Source organism: Filicampus tigris, chromosome 14 (genome assembly GCF_054856515.1).
Source record: "Filicampus tigris isolate MCC_2025a chromosome 14, RoL_Ftig_1.0, whole genome shotgun sequence".
Lineage (NCBI taxonomy): Eukaryota > Metazoa > Chordata > Actinopteri > Syngnathiformes > Syngnathidae > Filicampus > Filicampus tigris.
The window spans coordinates 22,130,231-22,157,404 of NC_141230.1; the positions used below are offsets into that span (position 1 = coordinate 22,130,231).

The window sequence follows — 27,174 nt, forward strand, 5'->3', positions numbered from 1 at the left end:
CGCGACACGTGTGCCGAAAGGATCAGAAAGGGGCCAAACATTTTGTTTTGCAGGTGTCCCGTTGTGGAATGATCTACATGGAGCCGCACATGCTGGGCTGGCATCCGCTCATGCTGTCCTGGTTCAACGTCCTGCCCGGCACGGTCACGGCGTCCCACAAAGAGCTCATCGGAGGCCTTTTCGAACGCGTGCTGCCAGCTTGCTTGGAGCTCATCCGCAAAGCCACAACGGTGCCGTAAATTGGGACTCCTTTGAAGTCAACTAAGCGTGCTTCGTTTTGGGGAGTTGCGCCTCTCCAGGTGCAGTGTACTCAAAACGAGCGGCCCTTTCGTTGTCATTCTTTCAGGAGTTGTCGCCGACCTCCGACAGCAATCTGGTCAAGTCTCTGATGAATTTGATGGACTGCATGATGGAAGAGTTTCACGACACTTCCACGATGAAGCGCATACACGACCATGACATCTGCTCTTGGCTGGAGGTTTGTATGGCCAAGATCTGAACACTTGTGAGCAGCTTATTATGTGCTATTCAATCATTTAAGCCTTAAAGGACACACGCACTTTGTCAAGTCATGCTTATTTGCACAGCCCTTAATCACAAGAGCCTCAAAGGGCATCCATCACAAGCCCGCATTTGTCTCTCTTGATCTGTAATTTCTCTGCGCTCAGGGCCCCTGAAATGCATCCATTTTCACCAAGTTAACACACTTGCCAAAAGTGGTGAATTTTCAAACAAGGCCCCTTCAAAAGGACCTCAATTTATTGGAAGAATAATAAAGGAAAAACTTCAATTTCTAATGAAACACGCTCGCTTTTCTGTTGACGGCAACGTTGTATTCATTCTCAGCACAGGCGCACTTTGAGTTAGCATTTCGTTAGCTGAGCCCTTTTTTGCACTCCCTGCGGGATACACAATTATATCTGGGTTTTTTTTTTTTTTTTTTTGCCACAGTCTCATGTCTTTCAACCACTGCTGTTGTCCCCCCCATGGAGAATGTCAGTGTAAAAAGCCTCTCAACGTTGTCTGCCGTGCTCCCCAGCCGGTCATTGTCATTATAAGCGTTCAATTAATCAACCTTTTAACAGCAGGAACTAACACGGGACTCTAAAGTCATTTGCAATTTCCACAGAATTCCTGCTGTTCTTTTCCCTCTGCACAACAAAGACGTCTCCACTGGTCGTAGGTTTTAATGACTGTGTACTTCTTGGAGCATTTATCCTATGTAACACTGCAATACACTCATTTGTACAATGACAGTAAACTTTTACTGTATTTATAGCACTTTGGAACTCAATTCTGCAGTGTTTTGTTGTTTCGTGCTTGCCCCTTTATTTGCAGAATAGCCTTAAACATGACATAATGTGGTTAGCGGTTATCTGGAATGGAGCATTACTTCCAGCAGAAAATGTGTGCATTTTTTTCTTCATGATGTAAAATAGTTCCCAGGGGTCTTAAAACTGACATCTCACACAGATGAAAAGGACCCTAAAATACCGGCTTTAAATCAAAGTGGCTGACTTCCTGTGCGTTTTGGGGTATGGCTTTTTCAGACTTTTTGGTGAGTTTGCTCATGATAGACAAGTCTACCAAATTGCACGCGGTTAAGTTGAACTGGGGGCTGAATTTTCTTTGAAGGACCCCTGGAAATGGCCAAAATGACATTAAAATGCCTGTTTAAATCAAGATGACAGCACATTTTCAGTCAGGGATTTTTGAGATTTTTTTTGTGGGTCTACTCTTGATAGATATGTCCCCCAAATTTCATGCTACTAAGTGAAACTGGCCTGGGGGCTACATTTTCGAAGCCTTCGAAAGTGCTGCCAAGCTAAAGTTGTTTTTTTCCTCCTCACACCTGAGAAATTAGGTGGGTTTTTGAAAATGATAAAAGTCTGCAAAAAATTCCAAAAGAGACAGGTGGGGTTTGAAGACATTTCATGCATTTTTGTCCTCACAATTTCAAAGCGCTGCATGTGATCTGAATGAAGTGCAACATCTCACACAGGGCATCTTTGTCTTCTGCCTGGTTTGGTCGGTGGGCGCCAGCTGCAACGATGCAGGCCGCCTCAAATTCGACCACATGGTCAGGGAGATACTAAGCGGTCCGCTTAGCGAAGAGACACGCTCGTCCCATGCCATCCTGACCACCGTGGGGCCACCCAAAAAGCAGCTGACGGTGCCGTTGCCTACCGAGGACACGGTCTACCAGTACCGCTTCATTAAAGAGGTTGGTCTTCCATTGCTGCTGACGCTTGGGAAAAGGCATCAAGGGGGAAATTTAACACCGCTCTTGTGTTCATTTCTTAGATACACCAAATAGTTCAATATGACCTGCTGTATGTTTCATCATCAAAACACACGGAAAAAATATCATTATGCTAATACGTAAAAAAAAAGAAAAATAAGAAAAAAAACAAGTTAAGCATAGTGTTGAATCTTTTTTTTTTTAATATATAAAGTTTCAAACAGTCAGTTTGACTTGCAACACAACAGAAAGGTTAATAGATGATTTTAAAGTAATACACAGTAAAAAAATAATAAAGACTAAAGTTTGAATATATTAAAATTTACGATATAACGTAAATATACATGTTTTTATATATATTTTTTCTAATCTCAAACAGTCAAGTTGAGCCACATTATAACCGATGGGTTGATAAATATATGCAAAATAACACTTAATTGAAAAAATATTTGTTGGAAGCAAGGACAACAATTTAGAAATCATTTTAATAATCAGCCAATGTAAATACATATCGTCAATATAAAAAAATGAAAAGAGGGAAGAAAGTTAGGTCAGCAGAATAGGTATCATTCTAATTTTCTTTTAATTTATTTTCAATTGAGTTTCAAACAGTAAAATTGACCCCCAACACAACAGGCGGTTTAATTAAAAACCAAACATTTATAATATGATAATACGGACTGAAATACAATAATAATTATCTTATACAAATATACATTGTGCCAAATGTGGTACGGGCATCTTTGCATGTCTGTGCAGTCCGTGCACATTGTCCACATAGGTAATAGCAAATGAATGGCCCTCCCCAAACTTGTTCAGGGCCCGGGCAGATGGGAGCCATGGACGGAGGAGCTGAAGGGCGCCCCCCCGCTCTCCAAGGACATGCAGTTCAACGAGATCATCGTGCCCACGGAGAACACGGTGCGCTACATGGCGCTCATGAAGCTCCTGGTCACCAACCAGAAGCCCACCATTTTCATCGGCCCCACCGGGACTGGCAAGAGTGTTTACATCACCGTAAGTCATGTCTCAATTACACCACCGCCAATGTAGAGTATTCCTGTTTTTGTGTTGTTTTGTTAACATGCCAACTGTTGGCATTTGAGCAATTCTTACTAGAAATAGTATCTGTCTTGGAGTTTTTGTAACTCAATTGCTATGCGTTGCCATGTCAACTGTTAGCATGTTCGGAATAGCAAAACCTCAGCTGGCCAGCGGCTCATTTAGAACACTATAAAATTAACCCCTACTTTGTTTCATTATTTGTTTCTCGCGTTTAATGTCTGGTACGTGAATGTTGTTTTTTTTTCCCCTCTAGGACTTCCTGCTGAATCATGTCGACAAGGAAGTGTACAACCCGTTGTTTATCAACTTCTCAGCCCAGACCACAGCTGCCCAGACTCAGAATATTATCATGTCCAAGCTGGACAAGCGGCGCAAAGGAGTCTTTGGTCCTCCCATGGGGCAGAAAATGGTAGCAGGTGCCACGTTGTCATTGCAGGTCAACCCAAGACCGTTGTTGACCGTTGCGTGCAAATGTATTTGATCAGGTGGTATTTGTGGATGACGTGAACATGCCCGCCAGGGAAGTGTACGGCGCCCAGCCCCCCGTGGAACTGCTGCGCCAGTGGCTGGACCACTGGAACTGGTACGACCTGAAGGACTGTGCCATGATTAAACTGGTGGATATTCAGGTCATGTGTGCCATGGGCCCGCCTGGTGAGTAACCAATGTTAACTCTGCTGAGAAATGTGGGAGGAGGAAGCCATTCTATGCAATGTCGGCATAGATTTGGGAACATTGTCATGGAAAATGTGGGAATACTAAAACATTTTTTAAAAAATGGAACGTGACAAAAGTTTGAAGGATGTCCTGAATGAGCGGAACAGTTTGAAGTTGATTCTAATGATCAGCTCATCAGCAAGCTCCGCAGGAGCCTGATAACGATCCTGATCATTTGAATGAGGTGTGTTAAGGGGGGGCGGGAACATCTCAAACATGCAGGAAAGCCGAGTTTCCTGTTCGAGACCCCTGATGTAGAAGCTGTCAATCCTTCTCATCTTGTCCGACTTGTTCCCCAGGCGGAGGGCGAAACCCGGTGACGCCGCGTTACCTGCGCCACTTCAACATCCTTACCATTAACGATTTTGACGAGAAGACCATGTTTACCATATTCTCCAGGATCATACACTGGCATTTTACCATACGGTAAAGACACAGTTACACAATCATTTCCCACGATGACACTATACGCTCCTTTTTTGGGCAATACGAAGCAAAGCAAGACGCAGTATGAGATTATTCGCACTTTGTAAAACACGTAGTTAACGCAACACATCAAGCGTGGCACCTGTGAAGCTGAAGCACTACTACCAGAGCCCTTTATTCCTCCTTAGGAAGAAAATAGCAGGTGGTGTAATTATCACTTAGCAGTACACATCATTTCCACGCAATACATTGCACCTTTAAATAAACGGTGTTATTATGAGGAAATATGATTGTTTGGTTCATAAAGCTTCTAACAAAATGCATATCTGGTATGTACTAGAAAATTAATGTAGTCAAACATCTGTCCAAGTGTTTTAGTCATTCCCACAAGGCGAGGCAGCTGGCGAGGCAGTTTTATTTATGTCGCACATTTCATACACCAGGCAAGTCAGTGTGCTTCACGCTAGCAAAAATACACAACAATACGAACACAACAGCTCATGACTTTCAGAAGCAAAGCGGAGACAACAAAAGTAGCTTACCAAAATGACTAAAAGAGTGCACATTTACAAGAGTTAAACAGATTAACAGAAGACTTGACAAAAAAAAACATTTCAAAGTAAATATATACAAGGAGGTTTCTAAAATTACAAAAGGAGCGTTCTGTGAAATTGATGTAAAAATGTTTAAAAGACCTTAATCAAAGGTATGTGTGGAAAAAAGCAATTTATAACCCGGATTCAAAAGCATTTACAATCGGGGCTGACTTCACTTCTGTCGGCAGCTTATTCCATTTGCATGCGGCATAACAGCGAAATGCTTCTTCAGCATGTTTGCTTTGAACTCTGGGCTCCGCGAATGCACTCAAGTCTGAGATCTCAGAGCCCCACTGGCGTCATATTCAATCAGCGTTTCTTTCATGTATTCGGGACCCAAACCGTCCAGTGACTTGTCGTGACAGACGCAGAATTTTAAAATCTATTCTACAGCTGACTCACGGGGAGCTACTGTAAAGCCTTTAGGACTGGAGTCATATGTTCTGATCCCTTTGTTCCGGTCAAAACTCAAACTGCACAAGCAAGCAGCAAGCAGCAAGCAATGCAATCCTCCGGCAACTGACCAATTTTCCCCTTTTCAGCTTTTCTTTCCCAAAGCCATTTGCGTTGCTGACCACTCAGATTGTGAAGGGCACAATGTCCGTGTACAAGGAAGCCACCAAAAACCTACTGCCCACCCCTCAAAAGTCCCACTACTTGTTCAACCTCCGTGACATTTCCCGCGTCATCCAGGGCGTCTGCTTGTCACGCCCCGAAACCGTCGAGGATCCGTCCATCATCAAACGACTCTGGGTGCACGAGGTAAGACGTGACGGGAGATCAAAACTAAGTCAGTCGGTCTTTGCAAGTGGCCACATCCGTCTCCTAAGTCCACCTCGGTCATCCTTCAGGTCTTGAGGGTGTACTACGATCGTCTCGTCCAAGACTCGGATCGCTCGTGGCTCGTGGGCCACTTGCAAGAGGTCTTTAAAGTTCACATGGAGGTGAACTTCCATCAGCTCTTCCAGAATCTGGACCAGGACCAGGACGGAGTGGTCACCGAGGACGACCTGCGCAGCCTGATGTTCTGCGACTTCCACGACCCCAAGGGCGACGACTGCAGCTACCGCGAGGTGCTGGATCTGGACCTGCTGCGCCAAGTGGTGGAGTCCCACCTGGACGAGTACAACACCATCAGCAAGGCTCCCATGAACCTGGTGCTGTTCCGCTTCGCCATCGAGCACGTCTCCCGCATCTCCCGCATCCTCAAGCAGCCCAGCGGACACGCCCTTCTGGTGGGCGTGGGCGGCAGCGGGCGGCAGTCCCTGACCCGCTTGGCGGCCCACATGGCCGAGGCGGAGCTCTTCCAGGTGGAGATCTCCAAGACCTACGGCATGGTGGAGTGGCACGATGACCTGAAGCTGATCATGACCAGGTCCACGTCGGGCGAAGCTCACGGCGTCTTCCTCTTCACAGACACCCAGATCAAAATGGAGTCCTTCCTGGAGGACATTGGTAACATGCTCAACACGGGCGAGGTACGTGGAAAGGCTTCACGTCGGTGGGTATGTTTAGGGTCGGATCTCCAACCCGACGGAGCGGACGGCCGTCGGTCGCTGCTTTTTACAGCGATTTTTAAAACTTACCTCACGAGAACTTCTCTGTAAAATTCTCTCAGTATTCAAAGCTACTTTGCTTCCTGTGAGCTCATAATTAGTTCTTGCCCTACAGCCAGCCTAGCTCATGACTCTCTTTGGCGCATACCTCCTCTCACTGTACATATACGGCCAATACAGTCCAATACTGCAGTAAGACTAAAAGGCGAGACAGGGTCACATTTCCGTCTCTCGTCAACAAAGCGGGGGCGTCCCTCAATTATGGACCGTGAGGTCCGTCGGCACTCGACCAGGTTCGTGTTGAATACACAGATAGTTTGCCGTCCAACTTCTAACATCAGCAAAACAGACGTCTCTCAGTGACGGACAGACGGACCCGTCCGTCCGTCGGTCAGACGGAATGGCCACCTCTGCAATTTACTATGCTGACATTGATTAAAATAGTTCCGACATAAACCGTCCAAACATCTGCGCTCACAATCAGGCAAAAACCTTTACAATAATACATGACTATATTGTATGTATCTGCATTTTTATATGTACATTGTGCAAACAAATCTCTTTAGTGCAATAAACCATTCCTGATTCCTGGATGAAAAAGCAAAGCATGGAGAGTCTCTGTGGTGGAAATGCATGCGTAGTCAATACTCCCACTTCCGTTTCTCTTTGTGTTATTCTTTAAATAGCAAATTGGCAATTTGCTTCTTCATTGAAAATCTCTGTGCCCTACTATAAAGATAGTAGAGCACATTGTATGTGGCTCCTGAAAATGTTTCCTGGTAGGAACACACAGTGGTAATGTAACAGTTCCATTTTTCTTTTTACACAGTTGTATTTGCAAAATGTCTGACAAGTTGATGTCGCCTGTCGCGTTGTTTGCCAGGTGCCGAACCTGTTTGCGGTTGACGAGAAGCAAGAGGTGATTGAGAAAATGCGAGTGCTGGACCGCCAGCGCGAGCGCGAGAAGCAGACGGACGGCAGCAACTTGGCGCTCTTCAACATGTTTGTGGAGCGCTGCCGCTCGCAGATGCACATCGTTTTGGCCATGAGTCCCATCGGAGACGCCTTTAGGAACAGGCTCAGGCGCTTCCCGGCCCTCATCAACTGCTGCACCATCAACTGGTTCCAGGTCGGCACGATCATCATCATCATCATCATCATCATAATACAATTAAAAACTAGATGGAATTATTTTCTTTGAAAATAAATAACTTTACATATACATGCATAAAACATGAATAAAGGATTATTTGTATGAAATGAACAATTTTACATCCACATTTTTGTCTTTTTTCAAATGCATGAATTATTGATTTTCCTCCGCCATCCAGACATGGCCCGAGGACGCTCTGCAGGCGGTGGCCTGTCGCTTCCTGGAGGACGTGGAGATGTCGGACGAGCACCGGGAGGGCTGCATCGACATGTGCAAGACTTTCCACACCTCCACCATCCAGCTGTCCACTCGCTTCATGGACGAGCTGCAACGGCACAACTACGTCACCCCCACCTCCTACTTGGAGCTCATCTCCACCTTCAAGAATTTGCTGAAGGCCAAACGAGCGTAAGGTCGCAGTCTGAGCATGTCTCGGGATGCCGCTTTGAAAATGTGTCGCTGTTATCGTTGAAATGAGGTGCTTGGACAAAAAAACAAAAAAAAACGTTTGGTCACCACAAGTTTAAAATGCCTCAAGTCCTGCTTCAACAACAACAACAAAAAAAAGTACTTAGTCACGTCCATAAATATTGGGACATGGAGATAATTTTTCACACCAACAGGCACATGAACTTTGAATTCCTGGTTTTCAAAGTTGTGTGTGGCCCATTTAGTTTGGCGTTCAAACACCTCCACAATGGATTTAAAATGAACCAGACAAGATGTGCTTTTACTGCAGACTTTCAGCTCTCATTTTTGTATCTATTTACATCCAAATCAGGTGAGCAGTGTGGGAATTACAACAGTTTGTCTATTTGACCCCCACTCTTTAAGGGACCAAGTAACGAAATCCGTGTAAAATAGGCAAAACAGCTACCTCGAACATCTGAACTTTATTTGGGGTTAATCATCAGCACTTCAAATGGGGGCAGGTGTGCCTTTCCTGTTACAGATTTGTAGCGAATTATTGGCACGATTAATGCTGGGAATTTTTTTCAATTGTTTATCTCGGTCTTATTTTTCAGACCACAAAAACATGATATGGGGCGTGTAGACTATTTATATCTAATGCCATGTCTGTTTTTAATTTGTACTATATGACATTATGAAAGATAATATGGTACTTGTTTGGATTTTGTGATTATAGAAGCTTAACGGCATCTGGTAAAAAAAAGATTATGCCAAATATGAACGGATACATTCTGTTCAATGTTGACTAATGAACGATTTATTGGGCTTGCGCCGCCGACGTCGGAATGTAAATCCATCGTAAAGGGCGCGCCCCTTCGAACGAGGCTATTATGTCAAACTGATCATCCCCGTCCGGCTGTGTCCAGTGAAGTGATGACGCAGAAAAGCCGCTACGTGGTGGGTCTGGAGAAACTGGAGTCGGCGTCCTCCCAGGTGGCCACCATGCAGGTGGAGCTGGAGGCGCTGCAGCCGCAGTTGATCGAGACGTGCAAGAAGGTGGACGAGATGGTGGTGCAGGTGGAGCGCGAGTCGGCCGAGGCGGCCGAGACGGAGAAGGTGGTGAAGATGGACGAGGCCGTGACCAACGAGCAGGCCATGGCCGCCAAGGCCATCAAAGACGAGTGCGACGCCGACCTGGCCGTCACCATGCCCATCTTGGAGGCGGCGCTGTCGGCGCTGGATACGCTCACGCAGAACGTAAGCGCCGGAAAAATAGGAGCTGCTGCACGAAATTTGCTCTCTCACGTCAAATGATCGTTGTTTTTGATTCACTCGTGCTTTTAATCAGGTCACATATTTCCCACTCGCATTTACATATTCATCTAAAAAATGAGCTGGCCCATTTGGCAAATCAAATGTGACCTTTGACCTCCAGCCTTGCTTTTGTTTGTTTTCCATCCTCGCCAAACGCATGGCATCTTTGCCGTCTTTGTCTTCAGGACATCACTTTAGTCAAGTCCATGAAAAGCCCGCCCAGCGGCGTCAAGCTGGTCATGGAGGCCATCTGCATTCTGAAAAAGATCAAGCCCGACCGCGTGACCGACCCGTCCGGCAGCGGCAAAAAAGTGGAAGACTACTGGGGTCCCGCCAAAAAGCTCTTGGGCGACCTCAAGTTCCTGCAGAGCTTGCGCGACTTCGACAGGGACAACATCCCCGCCAACATCATGGCCGTCATCCGAGAAAGGTACATCAGCAACCCGGACTTCGTACCCGAGAAGATTCGGACGGCGTCCACCGCTGCCGAGGGTCTGTGCAAGTGGGTCTGCGCCATGGACAAGTATGACGGGTAGGTTGGAGACACTTGCTCGCCTGTGTTCGGCAAGCTCGCTTTGGGGAACCCCTCGTTGTGCCGAATGGGACCGGGAACACTCAACAAAACCAAATGCCATTAATGTCCGTGTGTTTAACTTTACGATTGCCGGCTTGTTGGAAAGAAGCGCTCCGAACGCGGCCCACGCCATAATCTGACCTTTGCCGATTGCGATCTGAAAAGTCTCAGGTTGGGAAATCAGAGCCATTATTGTTGAGCCGTGATCGGTCGTTTGCCCTTGAACGCCTGCGATGTCATTTTCTGTCGATAGCAAAATGGCCGCCCCCTTTTAGAGGCATCCCACGATTGGGCCTTTGGTGACTTACAAGGAGTTCTGGCCGGTCAAAGCGTCGTCTTGCAAAACTCTTGTCTTGCCTTGGTCCGATCGGATTGAAGTTAAATGTGAAAAAATGACGCGAGCGACGTGTGCACGGCAGCGTGGCCAAGGTGGTGGCCCCCAAGAAGGAGAAGTTGGCCCAGGCCGAGTCGGAGCTGGAGGTGGCCATGACGGCCCTGCAGAAGAAGCAAGCCGCCCTGAAAGAAGTGCAAGACGAAGTGGCCAAGCTCAATCAGATCCTGGACGCCAACAAGAAGAAGAAAATTGAACTGGAGAATCAGGTTCCTCGGTTTCTGTACCTGCTAGCAAAAAGTGATGACTTGTCAGGCAGCTTGAACTCACCTCACTCTCGTTGCTCTCACTCCCGCCTCCAAGGTGGATCTTTGCAAAAAGAAGCTAGAGCGCGCCACGCAACTGATCGGCGGCCTGGGCGGGGAGAAGACCCGCTGGAACGAAATGGCGCTCACCCTGGGGAAACTCTACGAGAACTTGACCGGGGACATCCTCATCTCGGCGGGCATCGTGGCTTACTTGGGAGCGTTCACCTCCAGCTTCAGACAGGTAGGCATTGGAACAAGAATCAAATAAGATTCCGGGACAAGTCAGAAGGCCTGAATTGGAATTGCAACTCTGGCAGTTTTCTTTAACGCAACCCATGAGCACATGTATTCATTCATTCATTCATTGTCCGACCCGAGCGGTGGAATTCTCCCAAATGGGCCCAAATCGGAAGCAGGTGTACAATTCAGGTGGCTGATGTCAAATTGCGATGAAGAGCTTGAATTCAACACCCTGTAAAGTCAATTGAGAGATCTGTTTCTAAATACGTGATTGAATATGAAAACCTGCAAGGACTGGCAACTGTGTAGTACGCGCTTGTGGAGAGAAACTGTTGCACCGTTTCGGCATTTTAGTTGAACAAATTTTGGGGGTGTGGCTAAAACGAAGCACAACTTCTGGCACGAGTCGGCCCACCTCCACCTTTCCTGCGTAATTGCGACGTATGTCATTTTTATTACTGCCCCCACGCACTGTGATTGATGAATTATTCCGTTTCAGTTTTTGTTTCAGAAACACAATATTAACGAGAGCGGCCACTTGCGCTGCCGCACACGACATAGTCTTGCCCCCCAAAAATGTTGGGGCGTAGTTGCACTTTAACAACACTCGTCATTGTGGTGTGTCCAATTGATAAGACGTTTTTCTTTCGCTCGACGGGGTCTTAAGTGTGTTTCCCTTGTGGGGACAATAACAACTAGTACGCTTGATCAGATCTATACCGGGGCAGGCGGCGTCACGTGTCGTATTGTGAGAGAAGAGGCGGCGGCCTAAATGGTGTCCATTTGCTGTGGTCCAGGAGCAAATCGAGGAGTGGTCGGCTCAATGTAAGGAAAAAGAGATCCCCTCCTCAGCCAACATGACTCTGACTACTTCTCTGGGGGAGCAAGTCAAAATTCGGGCCTGGACCATCGCCGGCCTCCCAACCGACGGCTTCTCCATCGACAACGGCATCATCATCTCGTGAGTGCCCTCATGAGGGTGACGGGCGGCATTTGATGAGATAAGCGCGGCGCACCTTGGCCTGGTCGTTGAGCCACAAAGTAGTCACACTCACATTCGGATTCACATTCAGTCGAGCATGCGTGCGTGTTTCTGGAAGATGTTTGTCCCAGGATTGAGATTCAATATGTTGCCGGGTCACGTGCGTGTGTGTGTGTGTGTGCGTGTGTGCGCGTGCGCGTGCGTGCACAGCAACGCCAGGCGGTGGCCTCTGATGATCGATCCGCAGGGCCAAGCCAACAAATGGATCAAAAACATGGAGAAGGCGAACAACCTGGCAATCATTAAGCTGAGTGATCCCGGCTTTGTTCGCACCCTGGAGAACTGCATCCAGTTCGGGACGCCAGGTGAGCGAGCGTGATGGGCGCCCTTTCCCAGTGGCCGACCCGCTGCTGCTCTTTCTTCCCTCTGCTCTGGCTCTCGGTGTCCATTTCACTTTCTTGTTATTTCCCTTTGCGCCTTTCTCCATGCGTGACTCTAAATTTCAAGCTTATGGTGCTCTTGTAACATTTAAATGAAACCCTTTGACTTTTTGGGTTGCTCAAAACAGGCCTCCTGGGGACAGGTTATTTGGAGCTATTCGACCTCCGCTATGTAAATAAATCCGAGAAAAGAAAACTTGCTGAAGGAAACAGGATGTTGAATGCAACGCGCTACATCAATTGCATTAAAACATTACAAAAGCTCATCTTTTTCAGTTTGACAATTTGCTGCCAATTATGATATGGTCGATGACGTCTTTTCCCGGATATTTTCCAGCACTGCAGCTTGATGGGAGAGGCGCGCGTTTATTAAAAACGCAAATGAAATATTAAGAGTTGCGACGTGCTGACCTAGTTCCTCCGGTGTGGCGAAGCTCGTCAAGTTGACTGCCGTCCCGTCTTTGAACGCCACTTCGAAATCTTTGCCGCCCACCTCCAGGCATTCCGCCGTTCATGGCTAATGTTCACGTTCCCAACATGAGAACAGCATTATCATACTTAATGGGGATCGGCGTGAATATTCATGTGATGGGAAGCGTTTGTAATCATTTATTTTGCCTCGCCGATTTCTCATTATTGCGCACGAACGTGAATGCAGGCAATGCTATTATGAGTTCTAAAATCCGCACTATGACAGAAAACATCGACACAATAATAGCGAGGACCGTGCTTTTACTATGGAAGGCAAGTGTTTTTAAATGAGAAAAAAAAAATCAAGGAGTTGATGATGATGGTATTATGCTTCTTTTACACAACTGAAAGCATTTTTAAGGTGTCTGTGGTGAAGCTAGGGTGTTGCGACAAAGTCAAAGGCGACAAAAGTATTTTCGCTCGGAGAGTCCGCACTTCAATGCCACACTTTAAATGTGCCGATCTGTACATGTGGCACGTGCAGTGGACACATGGGCAACTTCAAATACTTAAGCAGTCTTTTGGATGACAGATTTCTTTTTTAAGTTCAATACTGAAGATCAAAATAATGTTATATAGTTAAATGTTCTTCTTTGTAATTCATATCGTTATTGCCATAAGTGTTAACGGACTAAAAAAAAGGCTGTTTCATCCATGATATATTTTTTCATTAATCGTCTGATTAATTAGTTATTTGATTTTAATGTGCCTGAATCAGCCTAAAAAAAATCCGATATGCCGTGAACCCAGTCATTATTTGCTTTTGCTTTTTTTTTTTTTGGAAGGGGGGGTGGACTCTTTTAAAATCTGGCTGTTGCTTGAAAATGCCTCTGGATCTTCATTCAGCCCAGATTCCGAGTCATGATAAAAAAACAAAAAAAAATGACATTGCAATTGGGTCAGATTGAGAGGGGCTCACTCGCAGAAATGGGCAGACAACAAACGATTGCCTCATTTGTTTACTTTCACACTTCGGCAGGAACTGCACAGAACCAACAACTGTATTTGTACGCAAGATATCACCTGACATTTGACTGGAACATTTTTCTCTTGTAGTCCTGCTGGAGAATGTTGGTGAGGAGTTGGACCCCATCCTGGAGCCTCTGCTGCTCAGGCAGACGTTTAAACAGGGCGGCGCCATATGCATACGCCTGGGAGACAGCACCTTTGAATACGCGCCCAACTTTCGCTTTTATATCACCACCAAGCTACGCAACCCGCACTACCTGCCCGAGACCTCCGTCAAGGTGAGCGGGCCGGACGCGACGCTCTTGGCGCGCCGTGTGCGCCACGCTCCGGCTTCTGTTCAGTTGGCCCGCTTGTATGGACCAGCCTGTTGGAAAGTGATCCTTCTTGAGTTTGAGTTTATGTTTACATTTCTACTCATCGACCAAATTGTACGGTATCTGAATTTTAAAAAAATATTGGTGTTGATTTAATAATCACTGTCGTCATTTTGACAAAATGGCGCCTGCGTGGAAATTCGTTTTTGTTTTGCTATTCTTGTCAAATTCCATTGTCAAAACGTACACAGGGTTGCTGAAGTTATAGTACTATTTCAATAGTGGATTGCTTTGGACTTTTTGGCCATCAGAGAGAAGATCACAATTATTTTGGTCGTGATTTGGTGAATTTTCACACCCTCTCATGATCTGAAGCCCCTCTCTGGATTTGCCCCCATCTTGGGTTGTAGGTGACTCTGCTGAACTTCATGATTACCCCGGAGGGCATTCAGGACCAGCTGCTGGGTATCGTGGTGGCCCGCGAGAGGCCCGACCTTGAGGAAGAGAAGCAGGCTCTCATCCTTCAAGGAGCTGAGAACAAAAGGTACACTCACAACCGTCGCCGGCACGTTCACCACTCACTCGTCACCAAATCCGTATTCATTCATTTGCATTCATCACCCAGCAGGTTTCTGTTTTGTGCTCTTTCCAACATGCCCTCGGGTGCCATAAGGTGGCGCTAGAGCCCTGTCTGAGTACGTCGAAGTGATAAGTGACAAGCGTTGTATGTCAGGAGAGAGCTAAGTTTAGCCTGGGTTGTTTGCGGCATGTACTTGCAGTGAAACTTTTCCAGTATCAAATAATAGTAGACTTAGTGAAATGAGCTACTGGATTAGTGTCCCACTCATTTCCAACCACACCTCCAAATACCTTTCTTGTGTGTTTTTTTTTTTTTTTGGCCAGGCAACTGAAGGAAATCGAGGACAAAATTCTCCAGGTGCTGTCCTCCTCCGAGGGCAACATCCTGGAGGACGAAACGGCCGTGACCATCCTGTCGCAGTCCAAGGTGCTGGCCAACGAAATCACGGAGAAGCAGGCGGTGGCCGAGGTGACGGAGGTGAAGATCGACGAGACTCGCCTGGGCTACAAACCCATCGCCATCCACTCGGCCATCCTCTTCTTCGCCATCGCCGACCTGGCCAACATCGAGCCCATGTACCAGTACTCGCTCACCTGGTTCATCAACCTCTTCATCGGCTCCATCGACAACTCGGACAAGTGCGACGACTTGGAGGAGAGGTGAGCGGCGGCCGAGAAACACAACTTGCTAAAAGTCCTGCCGGCTTAACCGAAGACTGCAAATTGCGCGTCTGAGCGCTTGTTTGTTTGTCCCCCCCGGGACCAAAACCACGTGGCGTGTCCCGTCCTCTCCAGGCTGCGGATTCTGAGGGATCACTTCACCTACTCGCTCTACGTCAACGTGTGTCGCTCGCTCTTTGAGAAAGACAAGCTGCTCTTCTCCTTCTGCCTCTGCGTCAGTCTGCTGATGCACAGGAAGCTGGTAGGAAAACGCACACGGGACGCAAACCTTTGCAAAAAACTTTGGCATGTTGAACCAAAACTTAAGGGTGAACCTAAAATGCTCCGGAAGCATGACACGTCAACGCAAACATTTTTTTTCCCTCAAGAATATGTTCTATGCAAGCCCACGAGTTGAAACAGAGCATTCTGGTAAATATTGCCTTTGTGGAGTAAGTGTTAATCCACTGGTTTTTAGCCATCTCCGGGGGCGGCCATTTTGTCTTCTGTCGACCGAAAATGACATCACAACTGCTCACGACGACCAATCGCGGCTCCGATTCAGAAAACAGATCAGGGTAAAAAGGAGTGCATTTCGCTGCTTAATTTATAGTCCACAGACCCAAAATGAATCAGAATGCTGTGTTTCAACTCATTGGGCCTGCTGGGAACATATTCTTGAACAAATTACGTTCGGGTTGACCTTTTGTTTAGGGCTCAGAGCTTCTTAGTGTGCCATCAGCGACTTGTAAGATATTCAGAGAGAGTGGAAGACTCACAGAAAGGCATTCTTGGATTTTTTTTTTTTTGTGGTGTCAATTTTGCTGTTCGGATTCTTCTAACAACAGCAAGTTCTAAAACACCAATCCGACCAAGAGAAAGATGAGAGTCTCTTCTTTCATCAGAAAAAAAATCTGTCTCACTTTTTCAGTTCTGTAATAATCAAGAGTTGAACATGGGTTGGTTTCAACAAAAACACCGGTCTCTGGCCAAAAAGTGGAGAAAACTGGCGTTTTGTCAGAAGAAGCAAGCTGAGCTTTGACTTTGATGCTAATGTAATGCCTTAAAATGTAAAGCAACAAAAAGAGGCTGAGAAGTGTAAAAAAAAAAAAAATCATTTACATGGATGCAACTAAGAAACACACGGTGAGCACTGGCAGAGCCAGAGGGGAGGCCGGGGTAGCACATTGCATTTGTGGAGGGTGCTGCTCATTGGACTTTATGTAAGAGTTATTTATTTTTTAGTTAGGCTTGGGCTTGAGCTTGTCAGGTCGGACAAAAACGGACAGGGGAAAACGTGGATCCCAAAAATACAGAATTGGACAAAATGTCGAATACAAAAATCTTTAATCGCAAAACACAAAAATGACTAACAAAGTATGAACAAAAGACGCTGGCAAAAACAAAAGTCAGGGAACATCAAATACGAACACAAAACACTTGCGAAAGGCAAGAGAAGAACCGAATTAACCAAAAACAAAAACGAGATTGCAACAACTCCAAAAAACACGAAACACAAAGCGCTCAGTCAAAGTGACGAGGAACCCAAAAACTTCGCAATACAAAAAACCATTACCAGAAAAAAATTGAGAACGAGATACGAGAGGTCTGGAAAACAGAGCTTGGGCTGTGAAGCGAACAAGATGCGGTGTCCTTTTGAACCTAGCTGATTATGATCAGCCACAGGTGCACAGCTGAAGGGAACGCCCCCCACTCCAGCTGGGCGGCAACAAACGAGAGAGAGAGAGAGAGAGCAGAAAGCAAAACATGACAGAGCTCACACATTATTTCACTGTAATGCATAGACAGAGAAATACCTCATTCATGTTCACACATCACGTTGCTTGTCTAAAAGAGGTGTGAGCGTTCACTCAATTTCAAAAGTTTTTTTTTTTTTTACTTTAATAAAGAATTTTAAAAAGTGTTCAGAAGTGGTTTTGTAAATTGATCATCGTCAACCCCAAAATTGCTGGATTAGTCCAAAAACTTATTGTTAGACTAATCGGAAAAATAGTCGATAGATTAATCGGGAGAAAAACAATGGTTTGGGTTCGTGTGAGTAACCGTGAATGTGTTGGTGCATTTTCACCATTTTTGTAAAAAGCAGTTATTATGAATGGATAATTGAAAAATTGTTGCCAAATTGTTTTACATGTTCAGCATTGTTAATAAACCGCAAATGAGTGACGCTAACTCACTGCTTGGCAGCTTTTTTTTCCACGGTGGCGACACACACTTTCTATTACCTACCCTGACACATACGCTAGGTACTCTCAAAGTGGCATACACTGAGTAAAGTTGACCTGGCTAGCTTACAGCGCTTCATCGTGAAATTCCAGCCCAGAGCCGGCTATCTCGGAACTTTTTGTAAACGTGGACACTCCCAAATGTCGTAGGTGAACGAGGATGACTGGCACTTCCTGTTGACGGGCGGCGTGGGGCTGGACAACCCCTACTCCAACCCCTGCACGTGGCTCCCCAAGAAGTCCTGGGACGAGTTTTGCCGCCTGGACGCCATTGAGCACTTCAAAGGCTTGCGTCGGGACATGGCCCAAAACAGGAATATTTGGAAGGAGGTCTACGACAGTCCGGTGAGTGGCGTCTCTTCAGCACCTCGACGAGACGCTTCCGATCGGGGCGGCAAGTGAGTCGCAATTTACACGCGCGACAAGCGCATGTGCGGCAAACGCGCTCGCAAGTCCACCCAAGCATCTTTTTTTCGAGACATCTTCGAACATCTTTTTGTGTCCCATTCGGGCGGGCCCACTAGTTGAAAAAAAGACATTCTTACAAATATTGCCTTTGCGGAACAAGAGTTAATGCACCCGTTTTTAGCCATCTCTAACGACCAATCACAGCTCACCTGTTTACTGAAGCTGAGCCACGATTGGTCTTTAGCTGAGCCCCGAGGGTCCGTGATGTCATTTCCAGTCGACAGAAGTGACAAAATGGAGGTGGCTAAAAAGGGCTGCATTTTGCTGCTTAACTCATATTCCACAAAATGCAAAATTAATCAGAATGACGTGTCGCGACTAGTGGGCCTGCTTGGAACTGCTTGACAAAAATATTTTTGGGTTGACTTTTCCTTAAGTTCCGAAGGACACCCCCGCCCCCCCCCAAAAAAAATGTTTGCTGTGAGATTCCACCCCGGCTTTTTAAATGATAAAAGGAACTGCGAGTTGATCTAATGAAATCTCTTCATTCCCTATTTTGCTTGAAGCATCCGTGCTATCTGGATGCGCGAACAGCTGTTAAATCGTTATGTGGCGCACTTAATATGCGCCGCACACCCACGGTCACACACACACACACACACACACACACACACGTGCAGGCACACTTTGATTTATAATCAACACACTCAGCTGCTACACTTCTATCTAATTAAATCCAGTTTGTTCCAGTTGCAGAATTTACATCGGTTTGGGTCTCAGTTGCCAGAACAGCTGTTCAGTCAAGTTCACACTGCACACTGCACACGCACACGCAATCCCCCCCCCAGGAGAGCCGAATGAGGTGTTTCCGTCTTGTGAAGTGAGACGTTAAGCATTGCTCACTTCCACCAGCGTCCGCGTTTCTTCTTCAGATGAATGGCGGGACTCTTGCCCGGTAGCCAATGGCTTTTCTTTTTTTCTTTTTTGGAATTCCTTGTTTGGCTTCATCTTTTTCCCGCCCTCCCCAACATATTTATGAATTTCTCTACCGCGTTGTCTACACGCCTGCACACATGACAAATCACCTCCCCCTCTTTTGGGTTTAATTGCAATGATTCATCTTGTTGCAGCTCAGTAAAATAGCCGCTGCACACAAAGCCATCGTATCCCCCCCCCCCAAAAAAAGTTGACAAATAGAGTGTAAATAAATTGCTCTCAATTGCAAATAAGCAATAAAAGCCTCTTTCTCTCGTTTTTTTTTTTGTTTGTTTTTGTTTGATTTTTACGTGCTCGGCTCGCTCACTCTCATGATATTGATACCGAGTACCTTTTTAAACCATCGTTGCTAATTCCGTGAGAAATGATTAACACGATCACAAGTTTGTTGTCGTGTGTGCTCTGCCAAGAACCCCCACCAGACTCCGCTCCCCAACGAGTGGCAGGAGAAGCTGACTCAGTTTCAGAGGATGCTGGTGATCCGATGTCTCCGGCCTGATAAGGTGACTCTTCTGATGCCTGCACTCACGAGCCACCCGATTTGTGAGATTGCCCAGATTTGAGTCATCACTCGGACGATTTTGTTGACTTTGACTTGCGGGCAAAAATTTGAGAGCTGGCGAGTGTCAAATTAAAAAGTCAAAAACGGTTATTGCTGCTATTGTTTTTTTTTTGTTTTTTTTTCAAACAACCACATAGCTCAGGCTCTAAGTCTGCTAGCTTGATGCTAACACATAATGCGAAACTAACTAACTAAAAGCATCGATGTGGCAGTGTTACAGCAACGGATATTGGAACGCAAAAGGTGGCGAAATTCACATAGACAGAAAAGAACACTCACGGGCAAATACTGTTTCTCATCCGCGAAGAACAAGCGTGCCGTGCAAGTCGGCAAAGGACGTAGAAAGCCCTCGCTATTTACTGCTTTTCGATTTAGCTGCTGTGTTTGCAGAGTGACGGCGTCAGTTGAGGCGATCGGCAGATTGGCGAGACTAGAAGAATTTTTTGGGAACATTTGTCCATGACCCATTGAAGAGATGATATTGTTGGGAATAAAATTCATACAAATAGTTTTTAAATGTAGGTGAGTGACGCTAGTGGTCCACAACTTCATTTCCTTTTTTTGGGCTGCCCCCCTCCCCCGCCAGATTATTCCGATGGTGCAGCAGTTTGTTTCCGACAGCCTGGGCCGGCCCTTCATCGAGGCGCCGCCCTTCAACCTGAGCAACACCTTCGGCGACAGCCACTGCTGCGCGCCTCTCATCTTCATCCTGTCCCCGGGCTCGGACCCCATGGCGGCCCTGCTCAAGTTTGGGCACGAAAAGGTGCCGACGCGGCACAAAAAACACTCAAAAGACATCCTTTTGCATTTCAAGCTTTTGGGGAAAACTGTCAGGTGAACCTTGACCACTATTCACCTGAAAGAAGAAGCCTTTTCTCTTTTCATTTTTCTCCTTGACTTGAAACTGACAAAATGGAGTTAGCCCACTGTAGTCGTCAGCGGCCCACTTCAAGAGTTGAACGGGAAAGGTCCGGTGCCGCTTGTCTTTCAGGGCTTTACGGGGGACAAGCTGACGTCGCTTTCTCTGGGCCAAGGCCAAGGTCCCATCGCCATGAAAATGATCGAGACGGGAATCGCCGACGGCACCTGGGTGGTTCTGCAGAACTGTCACTTGGCCACATCGTGGATGTCCACCTTGGAGAGAGTCTGCGAGGTTCACCGCCGCACATCTTTGCAAACCGCTCCAAGAATGGAGCGTACCGTTGGGTGTCAAGGAAGGATGTTGAAATGACACGTCTCGACGCTCAAATCCGAGCAAAACCACCAAAAAAGCCAGGAGAAAGCTATTCGGCGTCCCTCAAATGTTGCGTTTTGTCCGCGTGCCTCCGTGCAGGAGCTGAACCCGGAGTCCACGCATCCCGAATTCCGCTTGTGGCTCACCAGCTACCCGTCGCCTACCTTCCCGGTGGCCGTGCTCCAGAACGGCGTGAAGATGACCAACGAGGCTCCCAAAGGCCTGAGGCCCAACATCGTCCGCTGCTTCTTGATGGACCCCATCTCCGACCCCAACTGGTTCGACAGCTCCAGCAAGCCGGTGAGCGGGGGCGCAAAATGAGCATCCCAACACAAATGGCGCAGCAGCACATAGACAGTCAATAGGACTTTATTGTTTATCCTCTGCGACCAACCACATATGCTGCCCCCGGGTGGTCACCGGCAAGAGCTGCACGTTGCCCGCTGTAAACAGCCACCTTTGATGTATAATGTCCGCGACTATACGTTTACGACTACGCGAGCTGTGAACCAGATGAACGGCATTTCCTCTGGTTTGAGTGGGAAAGAGGATTGGGTTCCTTCCCGCTGCCGCTGCCGCGTGGGCGGTCGGCGCGATTGCGACCCCCTGCGTGCGTCCGCTTCAGCTGTGGAAACATCCCGGCCTATTCATCTCGAGTCCCCGCCTCGCACTCGCCCTTGACGTTTGTTGTACGTTGGGTGTGTTTGTGTACGTTGCGTGCGAGCGTTTGCAGGGGGTGTTCAAGAAGCTCCTCTACGGCCTGTGCTTCTTCCACGCGCTCACCCAAGAGAGGAGAAAGTTCGGACCTCTGGGGTGGAACATTCCGTACGAGTTCAACGAGACCGACCTGCGGATCTCTGTGCAGCAGCTGCAGATGTTCCTTGAGCAACATCAGGTAGACTCCGGGGCATTTTCTTCCTTTCTTCTTGTTGAAATGAGCCAGTTCAAAGGGGGAGGCCCCGTCTCACGCACCTGAGCCACCGTAAACCCCGCCCACATTTAGTGCCGAGCCAATGAGGAGTCCGGCTCTTGTTGGCATGACGGTGGGGGGGGGCGCGTCGGTCAGACATGCGGCTTTTGCCCGTGGGAATCGTTTTGAGCGGCAATAATGCCAGGTTAAAAAAAAAAAAAAGAAAAGCATTTTCACTCACAAAGGCGGCACTTCGCACCCCCGGATACGCTGCTAATTTTGCCGCCTCTGATTGTTATGTTGAATCCTCCCACTCGGTATGCTAATAAGTCTCCCAGCGTGTGATCTTACATTAGCAATATTGCAAAGCACCTTTTGACATTTTTACTCACTTAGTTCTCAAGGCCTTCACCGTTACCATGGTGACACAAATGTATAATTTATCTATTTTTTTTTTTTTTTTAATGTGACATTTTCATTCTCAAGTGCTGCTGCTGCATTCGCTAGCGTGCAGAAAATGCCAAAGCCGCAGCCTTTGTTCACCCTTCGTTATGAAGAACAGACTATTACCAAATAATACGTGCGGCATCTCATCCGGCTTATCTCCTTTTCCGTATTAGGAAGCGATGCGGCTAAAAGAGACGTTAATTGACTGCTGGCAATGCAGCAGCCGCTACGTTTCAAAGTCTCACCCGACACCAAATTGTAACCTAATACCGTGCAAACTTGGACAACACGGTAAACCATTTTGCTCCTTATCATCGCAGGCAGTAATTCTGCAATTTGGAAGCAGCACGGCCTTTTTTAAAAAAAAAAATGTTATGCCCTTTTGGAATGACCCTTGACCCCGCCTGTTTCTCAGCATTTTGACCGATCTTTCAAGTCCCTCCGAATATTCTTGTGCGACAGTATAAGTACACGTGCGACATAAGAGCCACGCGAATCCCACCAGGAAGTGCCGTTCGATGCCCTGCGTTACATGACGGGCGAGTGTAACTACGGCGGGCGCGTGACGGACGACTGGGACAGACGCACGCTGCGCACCATCCTCGCCATCTTCTACGACCAGAAGATGGTGGAAGACCCCAACTACAAGTTCGATCCGAGCGGGATCTACTTTGCGCCGCCTGAAGGAGACGTAAGTGCCGCAGCGCTGCCATTTTGCGAAGGCTCAGAGTCAAGGTTAGTCCCTTAAAAAGTGCGAGGCATCCGTACAAACTCTTTTCATTCCCACACTGTTCACCCGATTTGGATGGAAATACCCTCCAAATTAAAGATGAAGGTTTGCGCTCCAATCCATTGCATGGAAACCCCCAACAATGAGAATTGTGTCCATGTCTTAATATTTATGGCCCTGACTGTTAGGGCTGTGCAATTAATCGAAATTCAATTACAATTACGATTATGACACACAAAATTACAAAACGTTTGTTGACACGCAAGGAAATCATACTCGAATTTATACATTTGCACATAACTAATTCAAAAAATTTGGTTTGGAGCTTACATAATTATAGTGTTTCAAAGAAATGTATTTTTTTTTTACGTTTAAATATTTTCTTGTTTTGTACCCCAAAATAAAAGATCTTTTGAATAATCGTGATTTCAATTCCGACCCAAAATAATGGTGATTTCATACTTTTTTTTTCATAATCGAGCAGCCCCGTATTTGTGCACTCCGACCGACCGGTGAGCAGTTCAGGTGGTTTCCCGCTTCTCTTGCCAAAAGTCAGCTGGGAAAAGCTGCAGGCAGCTCAGCCGCAGCCCGAACGAGGCCAAGCGCTACGGGCGCATTTGTGTACGCGTGTGAACAAAAAGTAGTGCAGCCAAACAAGTGTGGCGGCCCCCTTCGAGCTCACATCTTTTATTCAGTCCCTCGCATTAACAAAGTCATTAGAACAAATGTCAGCCGTCCGACTTGGCAGCAAGCTTTTTCTCCCCCTCTCTTTTTTGTCGCGCAGTACGACAGTTACATCGAGTACACCAAGTCGCTGCCCCTCAACCCCTCGCCGGAAATCTTCGGCATGAACGCCAACGCCGACATCACCAAGGACCAGTCGGAGACACAGCTGCTGTTTGACAGCATCTTGCTAACGCAGGTACGTCGCTTTTTTTTTGTTGGGCAGGAGTTTGTGTGTGTCCGCTACCTGCCAGAAACCTGCCCCGTTTTTACCTCAAGTCTCATAAATCATTTGTATCTTTACAAAAAAAAAAGCCCAACGGGATATCATTTAGTAGTTGTCGTGGCACTTTTTTTTTTTTTAATTGACATTTTTCCTTCTCTGCCCATCTCTTGTTTTTTTTATATGTAGCCTTCAAAGTCATGTCAAACATGACATTTTTAGCTTCCATTTTGGGCCAATTTCAGAGCTCGATTGGTGACAAAGTTCCACCTTAGTCGGAAGTTGATATCCTCAACAGATGGTCGATGATAAATGGACCCGCTTTTTTTGTTGATGCTGTTTAACGTGGGCGGTGCATTGCTTTAAAGTCTCCTGCTCAGTAGCGCCCCCTGGGAAGCGAGAACAAAAAAAATCAGCCGCCCACACCAGTTTTGCCGATCACCACTAAATTGGGTGGACATGTTCGTCCATCATAACGAGACGCGCAAAAAAAGTCTCATGGACTCACGCTCAGAAATTGACCTGGAAGTCGTCCATTTTGTTTTGGAGCAGCCATTTTGTGGCAAATTCCAGGCCTGAAACTTTTGTTCCAAAGCCCGGGACACCCGTTTGGCCAATCAACATGAAACTGGGTGGACAAGTCCATCTTTTTGGGACGCACCAAAAAAAAAAAAGTCTCAAGCGCCCGTGGCCCAAGTCGAGAGACAAAGTCGTCCACGTGGTTTGAAGCACAGCCATTTCGGACTAATTGCAGGGCTCCTGCTTTGGCCGACCACTTCTGGGTTGAAACATCAAAGTATTCCGATGAGTAACGCATCAAGCAAATGAGGACCGCAGCGAAGCCGTGACCCCGCAAACATGCAAATGAGCCGTTTTGGCCCGGTAGCGCCGACGCCGGCGAAGGCGCCAGCGAGGCTCTTGGACGGCTTCCCGCCCGACGAAGCTTGGCCCGCGTCCCGGCTCTTCACTGGGAGGACGCTGGCTTCCGAGCGTCAATATTTTCATTTCAGGAGAAACTGGCACGACAGCCGCTCAAGCCGTGACACGTGCCTGCGCCCGCAACGCTCAGGCGCATCGCAATCAGCTCGGGGGAGCTTCCCCGCGGCTCCGCTTCCATGCTAACTTGCCCGCCTTCAATATTTGATTGGAATATGCGATGCAACTTTAATTAAAGGCAAAGCACAAATGCATTTTTCAGCTGTTTGTTGGGAGACCTCCCCAAAAAGTACATCCAAATTCTCCGTAAGAGGCTTGTCGCGCCTTTGACGTTGGCAAGACCCCCGCCGCGTCAGCCCACATCATTATCGCTCGCCGCCGGAAAAATAAAAGTTGCGCTGCGTCAGATTATCTCTTATTCTGTCAGATTTACAGCTCGGCTCATACGCGCAGTTAGATATTTATAGACATATATAAACAGATCAAATCCAAGAGATTTCCTGTTGCTCGCGCGCTTGAGCTGTAAGTTGTGAATGTGTGAATGCATTCGTTTTCTTCCCCGCATTTTGGGGCATTGCAAGGCTTCTTCCGCAGTTCCCAACCGATTCAAATCGTTAAATAGAATAATAACTATTCACCTCATGCAGGAGATCCTGGCTACTGTCCTTCACATGGCCTACATTTCAACTTTTTCACAAATTCCACATTTTCCATGAGAGAAAAAGTTAGTCCATCTCCTTCCACAATTCTTGACTGATCAAAGCCATTCCAACTTGAAAGCATTCAGCTCATTGAAGAAATTCCGCATTTCATATTCAAACATTCCCAACATTGACCTCCTCCATTCGCATTTCTCCGCCAAGTCAGACCATTTTTTTTTTGCAGTCCATTCAGGACAACTTTGGATCTGTTTATCGTAGTCTCCAAATTCTCACGTTTTCACAATCATCTTCCCAGAGATGAGTTCAATTTCAACAGCGCGATTGTTTTTTGCAGCATTTCAGTTCAGGTCACCTCTTTTTCTACGGATAAATAAAAGCCGCCTGCCTTTGTTTGAGGAAATGCGGTGTACAGTCGCAGTGCCGGCCGGCACAATGTACTCCACAAACGCACCCACTGACCTTAAAAGACTCCAGCAAGTTTATACATTTTGGGACTTGATTGAACAGCATTCATTTGGGTTATGCGGCCTTTGTTAGCATTCCAATGCATCCTCATCAGTCTCATTGGCGGCAAAGCAGCGCCGCACTTCAGGTGGAATTTAAGAGCTATTAGTCAAGGCCCGACTCGCACTTGGCCGTCATTAGCCGATAATTCTCCAATTAGACAGTGGCCGGGTGACTGAGCAAACCGCGCGGACGGCGACGACGACGACATTCACGCATGAGAGCGAATCAAGGGGCAACCGAAGACAGGTGCACAGTAGCGAGGCGTGATGGTGGCTGCGCGAAAAAGACGGAAAGAAAAAGGTGCTCCCCTGCAACTTCCGTAGGTGACGACTCCATGAACGATCGCTTGTGACCAATTACGCGAAAAGTCGCAAGCCCCAACGATCGGCGGCTCAAATCGATCTGTTGCGAACGCGGAGCGAATGCGTCATTTGGCGATTCCGAGACGGCAGTGGCGGAAGGCTCACCAAAAAACGGGCGGGGGGCGCGTGTCCTTCCCATGCGGCCGCCCCCGCTCATGCGGCCGCCTCTCTCCCTGTGATCAGTCGCGCTCGTCGGGCGGCGACGCCAAGTCGTCGGACGACATGGTGTTCGAGGTGGCCGCCGACATCCTCAGCAAGCTGCCGGCCGACTTTGACCTGGAGCTGGTCATGCTGCACTTCCCCACCAGCTACAACGAGAGCATGAACACCGTGCTGGTGCAGGAGATGGGCCGCTTCAACAACCTGCTCTGCATCATCCGAGACTCCTGCGTGGACCTCCAGAAGGCCATCAAGGTAGACGCTGGCTCGCTGGCTCGCTCTCAAACTGCCGTGCGAATGGCCGATCCCGCCCGACCGCAGCTGTTCGCTTTTCACAATTCTGACGCGGCTGGCAAAACTCACAGTGCGTTTTGGTTGGATGCATGGGCGGGTCACTGGCTAGGTTGGGTTGTGGGGGGGGGGGGGGGGTGGATGGATGCTGGCTGGATGGATGGATGGATGGACTGGGTCTTTGGGTTTAGGGATGGATGAAGAATGGATGATTATTGGGTGGATGGATTGATCATGGATAGATTGGTGGCTTGGTCACTTTGTCTCGATGCATGAACGGATGATGAATGTATGATTAATGGGTGTGTGGTTGGATGGATGGTGGATTGATGATGGATGCTTGGTGGATAGATAGGTGGCTTGGTCACGGGATCTATGGATGAATAGGTTAGTGACTTGGTAACCTTGTAGGCGGATGGATGGATGCATG

At 47.3% G+C, this 27,174-nt stretch overlaps 1 protein-coding gene across 3 annotated transcripts in view; it reads left to right on the plus strand.

Moving 5' to 3' along the window:
* The window catches only part of dnah7 (dynein, axonemal, heavy chain 7), a 54,939-nt gene that overhangs the window by 23,715 nt on the left and 4,050 nt on the right, over positions 1-27,174 (plus strand). For all 3 annotated transcript variants that reach the window (XM_086051610.1, XM_086051609.1, XM_086051611.1), the window contains exons 33-62: positions 54-230; positions 347-478; positions 2,003-2,224; positions 3,062-3,259; positions 3,561-3,716; positions 3,793-3,961; positions 4,324-4,450; positions 5,589-5,808; positions 5,898-6,524; positions 7,486-7,731; positions 7,934-8,163; positions 9,093-9,423; positions 9,666-10,012; positions 10,474-10,654; positions 10,749-10,934; positions 11,731-11,894; positions 12,126-12,280; positions 13,883-14,073; positions 14,520-14,653; positions 15,013-15,348; positions 15,484-15,610; positions 17,745-17,939; positions 19,409-19,501; positions 20,147-20,323; positions 20,552-20,713; positions 20,894-21,094; positions 21,528-21,689; positions 22,657-22,842; positions 23,666-23,803; positions 26,478-26,708. In XM_086051610.1, the coding sequence (XP_085907736.1) occupies positions 54-230; positions 347-478; positions 2,003-2,224; positions 3,062-3,259; positions 3,561-3,716; positions 3,793-3,961; positions 4,324-4,450; positions 5,589-5,808; positions 5,898-6,524; positions 7,486-7,731; positions 7,934-8,163; positions 9,093-9,423; positions 9,666-10,012; positions 10,474-10,654; positions 10,749-10,934; positions 11,731-11,894; positions 12,126-12,280; positions 13,883-14,073; positions 14,520-14,653; positions 15,013-15,348; positions 15,484-15,610; positions 17,745-17,939; positions 19,409-19,501; positions 20,147-20,323; positions 20,552-20,713; positions 20,894-21,094; positions 21,528-21,689; positions 22,657-22,842; positions 23,666-23,803; positions 26,478-26,708 (6,201 nt within the window). The remainder of the gene's footprint in view (positions 1-53; positions 231-346; positions 479-2,002; positions 2,225-3,061; positions 3,260-3,560; positions 3,717-3,792; positions 3,962-4,323; positions 4,451-5,588; positions 5,809-5,897; positions 6,525-7,485; positions 7,732-7,933; positions 8,164-9,092; positions 9,424-9,665; positions 10,013-10,473; positions 10,655-10,748; positions 10,935-11,730; positions 11,895-12,125; positions 12,281-13,882; positions 14,074-14,519; positions 14,654-15,012; positions 15,349-15,483; positions 15,611-17,744; positions 17,940-19,408; positions 19,502-20,146; positions 20,324-20,551; positions 20,714-20,893; positions 21,095-21,527; positions 21,690-22,656; positions 22,843-23,665; positions 23,804-26,477; positions 26,709-27,174) is intronic.